The sequence below is a fragment of the Notolepis coatsorum genome (genome assembly GCF_963971535.1).
Source record: "Notolepis coatsorum genome assembly, chromosome: 6".
In the NCBI taxonomy this organism is placed as follows: domain Eukaryota; kingdom Metazoa; phylum Chordata; class Actinopteri; order Aulopiformes; family Paralepididae; genus Notolepis; species Notolepis coatsorum.
This window is the reverse complement of record NC_140170.1, coordinates 58,441,447-58,452,488: the sequence shown is the minus strand read 5'-3', so window position 1 is coordinate 58,452,488 and position 11,042 is coordinate 58,441,447. Positions and strand designations below refer to the sequence as shown.

General features: G+C 40.5%; 1 protein-coding gene across 6 annotated transcripts in view; it reads right to left on the bottom strand.

Moving 5' to 3' along the window:
• Positions 1–3,795: 3,795 nt before the first annotated feature.
• The window catches only part of LOC311229978 (uncharacterized protein), a 50,062-nt gene continuing 42,815 nt past the window's right edge, over positions 3,796–11,042 (bottom strand). For all 6 annotated transcript variants that reach the window (XM_084316091.1, XM_084316092.1, XM_084316095.1 and 3 more), the window contains one exon: positions 3,796–6,355. In XM_084316091.1, coding sequence (XP_084172217.1) covers positions 4,686–6,260 — 1,575 coding nt within the window. In that variant the 5' untranslated portion in view covers positions 6,261–6,355 and the 3' untranslated portion in view covers positions 3,796–4,685. The remainder of the gene's footprint in view (positions 6,356–11,042) is intronic.

Here is an 11,042-nt window from a genome sequence, read left to right as displayed (position 1 = left end):
TTGAAAAAACACCAGGAACTGTTTGTAAAATACAGGTGGATGGAGAAAAACTTGAACAAGTGAAGGAGTACATGTACCTTGGAAGCTGGATCAGTGAAGGTGGAGGAGCTAACATGGACATTAAGAGAAGAACCGGAATTGCAAAGGGCGCATTCTGGAACCATAAGGAATTATTAAGAAACATAAGTTGGAAAACGAAGACCAGGATTTTGGAAACGTATGTTATGTCAGTCTTTTCATACGGAGCAGAAGCATGGACGCTGAATGAAAAGGCAAAGAGGATGATGGACTCTTTTGAAATGTGGACGCTGAGGAAGATGCTGAAGATAACATGGAAGGATAAGATCAAGAATGAGGAGGTACTGAGAAGAGCGGTTATGCAAGGAGGACAGCTGCTGGAGAGGTTGAAAAAGAGAAAGATGGAGTTGTGCGGGCATGTTCTGAGAGGATCCAGCGGGGAGATGTTCAAGACGGTGGTGATGGGGAAGGTGGATGGAAAGAGAGGAAGTGGAAGACCAAGAAGAGGCTGGGTAGACGACGTCTGTGATTGGAGCGGAGTGAGAGGCGGAGTCACGGAGTTGGAGAGAAGAAGTGGGGACAGAATGGGTTGGAGAGTGATAGGCAACCTTCGGAACGAAGAAGCCACCTAATGATGAACCTGCTCATACCTTATTAAAAGCGTGGGGCAGCACGAATAACTTGGCTCTGCTAGTGTATCGTGCTTCCATTCAAACAGACGGCAACACACGTCGAAGTCAAGTCTTAGGAGGAGTAGGGTATATCTGTTGAACAAATCATTTGTTGAACATGAACAAATAAATGGAGGTACAGTATAGTAGTTTTTTCATATCCATTTTTCAAAGCATCTACAAATGTGATACTACACATTAAACAACATCATTTAATGATGAACAAGTACAAACAATGTTGATAATGAGATTATAAATAATGTAGAACTAATTTGTAAATGTTATACAAATGTAGTTATAAATTATTTAATAATTTATGAATGTATATAAATGATTTGTTCATGATTAGTTCATTATCTACAAATACCTTATAAAGGTCTTATAACTGAGTGTTATTATACAGTGTTAAGATTAGGTCATGGACAAGGAGTGTATAGTGGCAATTTACAAACAATTTTGGATTTCTTACTTTCCACTTCGGGAATAGCCTAGTCTACGTTCACATAATAAAGAGTTTGATCCATCCGTTTGGCTGTATACAATGAATCCATCATTTATTTCTGATCTGCATAACAAACAAAACTCATAATCATCTCATAATGCAGTAGAAAAACTGTTTGCTTTCCCGGTCCTCCTCTCCCACCCAAGCCACCACCCTTATCAAGGTAAACCATACAGGTGAATAGCTCAGGTAGGTCTCTTAACACTTTCAGAGCCCTTGCTTAACCTTGATTTGAATGCCCACCATCCACTTCAATGTTAGCGTTAAAAACGCCTAATCTATGTTTTAAATTATGGCTATGTGTCTAATCTGCCCGTCGCTTATCAATGACTCGTTTTCCAGTCAACATTGTCGAAGCGGATTGTTTTTTTATCGGTTCATTTTCGTTTTATAGCATTTTGAAAAGCCCTCGTTTTCAAGGAAAATATAAATGTTCCATGATAAGACATTTACTGGAATATTCTAGAATACACAAAAACTGTCATTTTTCGGCCTATTTATGAATAGTTTTCAAATAAATGCTAGATTATCGATAGTATATGTGTACGTATGCACGCTAGAGACGCAAGCTGAAAAATCTATTCTTATTTCCTCATCAGCGATCACAGCCACAGACACATCACACATAGGGCAAACGCTGAGATCTCAGCGAATACAACTCTGATTATCCCAAGACTGGTAAAATAGATTCCTTACCTCAGATCAGATGTTCTCCAAAAAGATCATTCCAATTCCTGATCGCCATTCCAAATATCGATCACGCTTATTGATTGAGTATTGGCTGCTGTGAATATATATTCCAAGCTGATTCCCGTCCCATGATGACTTCCATGTTGATCAGACTTCTTGCCAGCACAAGGAAACAGCTGGCTCCGCCTCTACATATCTACAGATCCCAGGTCAGTCTAAGCGACTGACCTGCAGTTACACAGGGATAGACGATAGGGGGCGCTTTTTTCCATTCTGAGCTCCTGGAGGAGCTGCTGTACCAACGGGAGACTCGGTTGATGAAATATGAAATCAGATCGCTAATAAAACAATAAAGCGATATTTGTCGTCGTGGGCACTCAGGCATTGGGCTGATAAAACCAGATATGTCGTCCGTGGCAAGTGTTAAAGGGGAAGTACACATATTGTTTCTAATCATAGGAATTACAATAAGCATAATCAGTGTAAATCATATCATGACTTGTCAAATAATCAATAATCATCAGTTTTCATATTTCATAATTCATAAACTCTGCATTTGTATAATTCATAGTCCAGATGATTTCATGATACAAACTCAAAGATGAAATAACAAAAAAATTGCTCCTACGGTGTTTAAGCTGCAACGTCCCTCATATGGGACGTTTTTCTGACTTTTTGCAACGGGCACTGGCGACCCCTAGTGGCTCGGGTGTGCATATTTTGTAATACAATAAATTGAAGGCTTATTTGTTGCCCGTCGATAGCGTCAAAATCCGTTCATCCGTTACATGCCGGTATTTGAGGCTTGTGCAAAGTACACGGTATTGCGCAAAATACCACTCCCGACTCAGGCTGCAGTAGTTCCGTCAATCTAGATCCGATCTAAAAAATGATTGTGGATTGTTGTAGCCAATGAGTGTGGCTTCCAATGATAGCCCATGTAGGGACGTGTGAATCAGGGATCTAGGTGAACAACTAAATTATTTAACAGGAAGCCAAATTAATTGAAGTCTATGAGAAAACTGGGTTTTTCTTTGTACAGTTTACCAAAATCACTCCTAATCACTCATTTCTGAATGGATCTTTATGAAATTATAGGTTCGGAAATACCGGATCAGTCACCCGCCATCTCTCTCCGAAATGTCCCCGTGGCCAAAAGTCTGAGTCCGCTCAGAACTTTAGGAGAAGGAGAGGAGAGAGGAGATGTTGTAACTATGAGTTATATGCGTACGCCTGGGCAGCCAGCATCTAACTGTTCTAACAGCAATATATAATCCATTTCAGAAGCAGAACGCATGCAATAAGATTATTGAAAAGTTCTGGGTTTATAAAGTCGTATTTGGGGGTACTGTATTTGGGGGCAATTGACCAATGGTTTGCTTTCAACCCATGAACTCCTTCCTCTCACCATTTTATATATATATTTTTATTTGATCTACTAAAACTGTATTGTATTATATTGTTTGTTTTGTAAAGTGTCTTTGAGAATTAGGAAAAGCGCTATATAAATCTGATGTATTATTATGAATGGTAGGCTTTTTTAAATGTTTCTCATCTGGGTAAGAGTTTCTTATCTGGGTAAGAGTGCTCTCGACCACTCTTAGAATTGGGTCTTGCCTGAGAAAAGCAACAATAAGAAAACATTGCTGAATCCTAGGTAAGAACAAAATAAGAGGAAATGCTAGTTAAGAACGAAATCTGTTCTTATAGCACTTCATGAATGAGGCCCAATGTGTGTTCACACTTATACGAATGACATATTGTCCCAGGAACACCCACAATGTCTGTCTCACTCAGAGCGACAGAAACACAACTGTTAAGTCAAGTCAAGTAATTTATTTATATAGCACGTTTAAAAGCACAAGAGCCAACCAAAGTGCTGTACAATCAAAGCTTAAAATCAATGTCCTAATATAAAATACACAAATACAAAAATAGAAAAAGGCACAGCAGGACAAGACAGTCCATTCAGAGAGTAGGACAACACACAAATAGGGGAACACAAAGTACAGTAGCACACAGGGGACAGAGGAGCATAAGAAGATATACAGGAAGGGGGGGGCAGGATAAAATTACATGGGAGTGTGTGAGTTAGGGTGTGGGAGAATCAGGGTTTATTGAAGGCCAGGGAATAGAAGTGGGTTTTTAGACAGGCCTTAAATGTCTCCAGTGAGGGGGCAGATCGGATCTCCAGGGGAAGCTGGTTCCATAGCTTGGGGGCCACGGCCTTGAAGGAGCGATCGCCTCTCTTTTTGAGTCTGGTGCGGGGGGGACCAGCCGAGCCTGGTTGGAGGATCTTAGTGACCTGGGTGCTGCGTAGGGGGTGATGAGCTCGGTGATGTATAAGGGTGCTGCACCCGATAGTGCTTTAAAGGTGAGGAGGATTTTAAAGTCTATTCTAAATGGGACTGGGAGCCAGTGTAGGGAGGCTAGGACTGGTGTGATGTTGTCGTCAAATGAAAACTGTGACAGGTTTGACATTTCCCTGAATCTTCTGTCTCAAGTGAATTTTCTGGTGTTTTTTCAGATTACTCAGTTCACTAAAGCTCTTCTCACACTGGTCACAAAAGTAGGGCTTCCATCCTGTGTGAATTCTCTGGTGTGATTTCAGATGGTGTTGGTGATTAAAGCTCTTCTCACACTGGTCACAGGAGTAGGGCTTTTCTCCTGTGTGAATTCTCTGGTGTGATTTCAGATGGTGTTGGTGATTAAAGCTCTTCTCACACTGGTCACAGGAGTAGGGCTTCTCTCCTGTGTGAATTCTCTGGTGTGATTTCAGACTACTCGGTTTCCTAAAGCTCTTCTCAGTGGTCACAGGAGTAGGGTTTCTCTCCTGTGTGAATTCGCTGGTGTGATTTCAGATGGTGTTGGTGACTAAAGCTCTTCTCACACTGGTCACATGAGTAGGGCTTCTCTCCTGTGTGAATTCTCTGGTGCGTTTTCAGATGGTGTTGGTGACTAAAGCTCTTCTCACACTGGTCACATGAGTAGGGCTTCTCTCCTGTGTGAATTCTCTGGTGCGTTTTCAGATTAGACAGATGACTAAAGCTCTTCTCACACTGGTCACAAAAGTAGGGCTTCCATCCTGTGTGAAGTCTCTGGTGTGTTTGCAGAATACCCAGTTGCCTAAAGCTCTTCTCACACTGGTCACAGGAGTAGGGCTTCTCTCCTGTGTGAATTCTCTGGTGTGATTGCAGATGGTGTTGGTGACTAAAGCTCTTCTCACACTGATCACAGGAGTAGGGCTTTTCTCCTGTGTGAATTCTCTGGTGTGATTTCAGACTAAACAAATGACTAAAGCTCTTCTCACACTGATCACAGGAGTAGGGTTTCTCTCCTGTGTGAATTCTCTGGTGTGATTGCAGATGCCGTTGCTGAGTAAAGCCCTGTCCACACTGGTCACAGGAGTAGGGCTTCTCTCCTGTGTGAATTCTCTGGTGTGATTTCAGATGGTGTTGGTGACTAAAGCTCTTCTCACACTGGTCACATGAGTAGGGCTTCTCTCCTGTGTGAATTCGCTGGTGTGATTTCAGATGGTGTTGGTGACTAAAGCTCTTCTCACACTGGTCACATGAGTAGGGCTTCTCTCCTGTGTGAATTCTCTGGTGTGTTTGCAGAATACCCAGTTGCCTAAAGCTCTTCTCACACTGGTCACAGGAGTAGGGCTTCTCTCCTGTGTGAATTCTCTGGTGTGATTGCAGATGCCGTTGCTGAGTAAAGCCCTGTCCACACTGGTCACAGGAGTAGGGCTTCTCTCCTGTGTGAATTCTCTGGTGTGATTTCAGATTACTCGGTTGACTAAAGCTCTTCTCACACTGGTCACAGGAGTAGGGCTTCTCTCCTGTGTGAATTATCTGGTGTGATTTCAGACGGTGTTGGTGACTAAAGCTTTTCTCACACTGGTCACATGAGTAGGGCTTCTCTCCTGTGTGAATTCTCTGGTGCGTTTTCAGATTAGACTGATGACTAAAGCTCTTCTCACACTGGTCACAAAAGTAGGGCTTCCATCCTGTGTGAAGTCTCTGGTGTGTTTGCAGAATACCCAGTTGCCTAAAGCTCTTCTCACACTGGTCACAGGAGTAGGGCTTCTCTCCTGTGTGAATTCTCTGGTGTGATTTCAGACTACTCAGTTGACTAAAGCTCTTCTCACACTGGTCACAGGGGTAGGGCTTCTCTCCTGTGTGAATTCTCTGGTGTGATTTCAGATTAACCAAATGACTAAAGCTCTTCTCACACTGATCACATGAGTAGGGTTTCTCTCCTGTGTGAATTCTCTGGTGCGATTGCAGATAACGTTGCCGAGTAAAGCCCTGTCCACACTGGTCACAGGAGTAGGGCTTCTCTCCTGTGTGAATGCGTTGGTGTTTATTGAGATTCATCTTAGAACTGAAGCTTTTTCCACACTGGTCACAGCAGAGACCTTTTCTTCCATCCAAGCCTCTTGGTTTCTTCCCAGGCCTGACAGGACAGCTATCTGGATGGAGATAGTGATGGAGAAGAGTGTCCGAGGAAGGAAAGAAAGATAAGTGATTTTATTCAGCTTTTGTTTCAATGTAAGAGGTTTATAATGGTATGTAGCTGGGTTTTATAGTTTAAGAACAGTGTAGTCCAGAGTGGTTTACAGTTCTAGACTTAAACCACTTTGTTTCAAGCACCAGTTAGTCAACAGTTTCTGGAGCAGGAGTGGTTACATCATGGCTGCGGTTAAGGTCGGTTTAAATTGAGTCCGGGTAGTACAATTTCTGTAAATTGGATGAAACATTGGTCAAATAACCACATAATCCATGACTACTTTGGAAAGACCAGATGAGGTCAGAGGAGTTTGATAGTATTTATGGAGGATGGCGAGATAATGTTGATATTTAAACGTATTACTAAACTAAAAAATAATTACACAGAGAGAAGCTTCAGAGAGTACAAAACGCTGCTGACCGAAAAGAGAATCCCTCACTGAGGAAAACACAAAGGCCTAACCATCATGTATCACAATGGTGATGTCAGCCAGAGATGGGGAGAAGCATGAACCTTTAAAAGGACATCTCTTTGAAAGAAATTACATTTTACAGGTTATTTTCTAATATCTTTTAAACAAATACTTTTTAATTATTTAACTATTTAATTATTATTTAGTTATTGCACTGCACTGGCAGTTGAACTGCATTGAACTGAACTGAAAAAAATAAACCTCATAACTGAACTGGCACTGTTTGCCGATGCACTGTTATTAAAGTTAGTTAACACATCCAGTGCCTTTCAGCAGAGGGCGCTGTGGGCCGTGAGTGCCAGCGCTCTGTTCAATGGGGATAAATGCTGATGTTTGCAGTGCTAAACCTATATTAAATATTATAGCTATGGATTGTCAGTGAGTTTCTTCCGGTCAACATGCAAAAAAACAGATAATTTTTTCATCCATACATTTCCGTTTTATACCGTGGTGAATCTGAGTATAGTTTTAGAGTGATTGTGTGTAATCCCAGGAAACGCAGCCAAACAGCGTTTTACTGCATTTCATTATAAATCATGCCATTTCTCGCCTGGATCAATAATCAATCTGAAATCAACGCTAGATTATCTGTATTATGTTTCATCATGCATGCAAGAAAGGGTGGGGGGGGGGTCGTTTTTCTATGCTTCGATCGCCACCAACGGGACACGGCTCACACACACACTCTGATCGCGGGGAGAAAATGATCGGATCAACGCAAGATTGATAACATATAGCCCTTACCTTGTCTATGATGTAAAGTAATGGCTTTGCTTGTCCAAATGACAATACTGACCAAATTGAGATTTCTTTTTATCTTGTCCATTTATTTTGTTTGCGTTCGAATTTAAAATACAGTTTGAAACCGTCTGTACACAGTAGGCTATGTGTGCTAGCAGAGCTAGTCTCCAGTCATGAGTCATGGTGCACATGTGCAGTGGTTTGTCCACCAAAAAAGCGCCAAAAGATAGAAAAGAAACTAGCAGAGCCAGAACTGTTCAACTCCCCTGGAGCCACAGCCAGCAGAGAAGCCGGTTTATTTTCGCTTTCAAACCAGCTGCAGCCTGAGAACTGGAGTGTGAGGGGATGTAACACTAAAGATGGCGGCAACAACAAAGAATTGCTGCAAAATAGATTCTGTTGCTAAAATATTATTATTATTATTTTTTATATATATATATATTCGATTTTCTTTGTATCGATTTTTTTTGTTTGTTATCGATATTGTTATCGCGATATAATTTTTTGCCATATCGCCCAGCCCTAGTTAGGCGGCGGTATTGGCCGTTTGCGATATCAGACCCATTCAGGACAGCCTGCACAAGGTGCCTCGATGGATTATGAATGGCAATAGCAAATAAAAGAAATAACGACCCAGAAACTAGAATCTTCATTTTTCTGCACTCCGCTGGGCCACAGAAACGAGATTTCTCGTGAATGGCACTGAAAGGGTTAAAACATACGTTTGTATAGTTTTCTTTGGTTAAATCCAAAGGAAAAAATATAAAATCAGAGAAATCCGAAAACAGGAAATTTCATATCCGAAAACAGGAAAAGATCAAACGTATTTCATAGGGCCCTAGTTAACCTCTTCCACCCGACGGGACCGGTACCGGTCCCAAAATGACATCACGTCATAAATCAAGCTCTCTACGCTGACAATTATAGTTTTTTTTTCTCCAACCGTATTCAAGAATAAACATCATAACCATGTCACAACAGCAGTTATAATGTATATTTTCATCAATACGTTTGTTTACCAATAGGTTAAAGTGTTATTAGTACAATTTTAGTTTAAAAAAGAATTAGTTGTCATCGTGGAAATCGGCCATTTTGAATTACCGGCGTCTGTGAACGTAGTCATTTTGAGAAGAGGACATCCAGAGCTTTCAATGAGCGTTGGTATTTTTCAAAACTACACTTGTCAAAGGCTTCTAGTTTTCTTTTTCTTTTTTGTATTGTGTTTTTGGTAGATTTTTTTATTGTTTTTACTACCAGGCAACACAGAGAGAGAGAGAGGGGAAGAACGGGAGACAGAGCAGGGGGAAGACATTCGGCAAAGGACGCCGGGTCCGGGAATCGAACCCGGGTCGGCCGCTTCGCGACGCAGTGTGTTACATGGTTCGCCACTTGGGCGCCCGGCTTCTAGTTTTCTGCAAGCAAATTACTTCCCGATTATTATTATTATTTTTTCTTATTACTCGGGATTATATACCACAAAACTGTACGTTATTGGCATATATTGGAGCGCAGTTCATTTGTCTCCCCTATTTTGAGAATTTAGCAACCATCCGATTTGAAATCAATTTCAAAATGGCAGACCTATCGCAAAAATAAAAAGCCGACTGTATTTACAGTAGATTTCATTCTCGGTTCTTCCTGCACGCCTGGTGATACTAAATCCAAATTGAACTCTGCCATTGGAAAGAGTAGATTTGGCCCGATCCATAGATGTGCAAGTTGGCTATAATAAGGTAATTTATAGACCTGATATATCCTATAATAATATTTCAAATTGCATGTGTCCGGATGGCAGAATTCAGTACTGTATCTACAAAACCTTCTGTTTAATCATTTTCCCTTTATTCATTTCCTTAGATCTTTTTTACACTAGATCTCAAGAAGGTGCTGAGAGCTCAGTGGCAGTTTTTCATATCTGGTCATTTTTAGCATGGTGTTATTCACTGTCAAAGATGCAAAGAAAAATCATAATTTATATTCTCCTTTGTTTCATCACAATTTACTCAAGCCTAGTAACAGACACAATATTTCTGACATTGGGAATACATTACATGAGATCCATAGATGTCCATAGATACCAAGAACATGCAAATGGACCTTGTAGAGGTGGAGCAATCTTCCATTTATTTAGGTATGTATTTTTAGGCGGATTTTCAGAAAATAGGGCTACATAGACGTGTCAATTTTAAGTGCAGTACAACGTAGCCACAGACAACAATGTATCAGACAACATTTTCATACATTTTAAAATCTAGTTAACATTGTCGAGGAGCCATGATTTGACTTTTTTCTTAACCCTTGTGCCTTGTTAGGTAACTGACAGAGTTGTCACGTTAGTGCATGAAAAGATTGCATCACGTTCAAGGTCATAATATTTCGTTCCAATTCTTTTTTTATGAATACCACTATGAACCCAACTCTAAATACAGGAAATAGTTGCTAAGGAGGCACAAGGGTTAAAACTGTATCGGCTACTAATGTATTTTAGCTGTGAAGGTAGCTAATTCAATTTGTGGCTCCCCAGAATTAAAAGAACATTTGCCCATATTTGTTTTGAACCTTGAAATACACAGGTCGGCAATGCTGGCTCTGGTGTTATGGGTCTGCATGTCCCTATTCCAGTGAAAATAATTTGTAAGATAATTGGGGGCCCTATTGTTATAAATGTTGTGAACTATATTGAGCTGAAGTTGAATGGACCTGGCTTCCAGACGGAGCCAGCCCAACAACTAGAAGAACGAGAAGAGCCAAACCAAAATACAAGCCCTGTAGGGGTTTGTTTGAGCTGTGGAGCTCTCACTATGTGACAATGGTCCCGACTGGAAGGATGAGACATTTCTTAAGTTGTGCTTCAGAAGGAAACTGTCCTTCTGTAAACTGTAAGTTACATTGTTATTTAGTTTGTATTTACTTTTCTAGTTTAAGTTAATTCAATTAAAGAAACTTTAACTACAATATTGTATCTACAATTACATTTAAAACATTGTTTGTTTTTCAACCATATCTGTTGACAATATAATTTCTTTATATATTGAATGCTACATCCTGCTACCTTTTTCAGCCTCTCTATTTCAAGGCAATATAGTAATTTCCTATACAAACATGTTTCCTACTATTTATGCATAATAATAATCTGTTCTGTGCGCACGCGAGTAGGGATGGGAATCGAAAACCGGTGAGCCGTCTCTGTGTGTGTGTGTGTGTGTGTGTGTGTGTGTGTGTGTGTACGCTGGTCTTCTGAAAGACCAGAGACGGAGCAGTCGCAGGAATAACGAACTGTTGAATGCAACTACAGTTCAATAGATTCAATTAGCTTAAGATATTGAACTGTAGTTACATTCAACAGGTCGTTATTCAATAGATTAAATTAGTTTAAGAATAAATAAGAGAATCTCAAATACATTATTTTATTTAAGTGTATAGTTAATTAAATTGT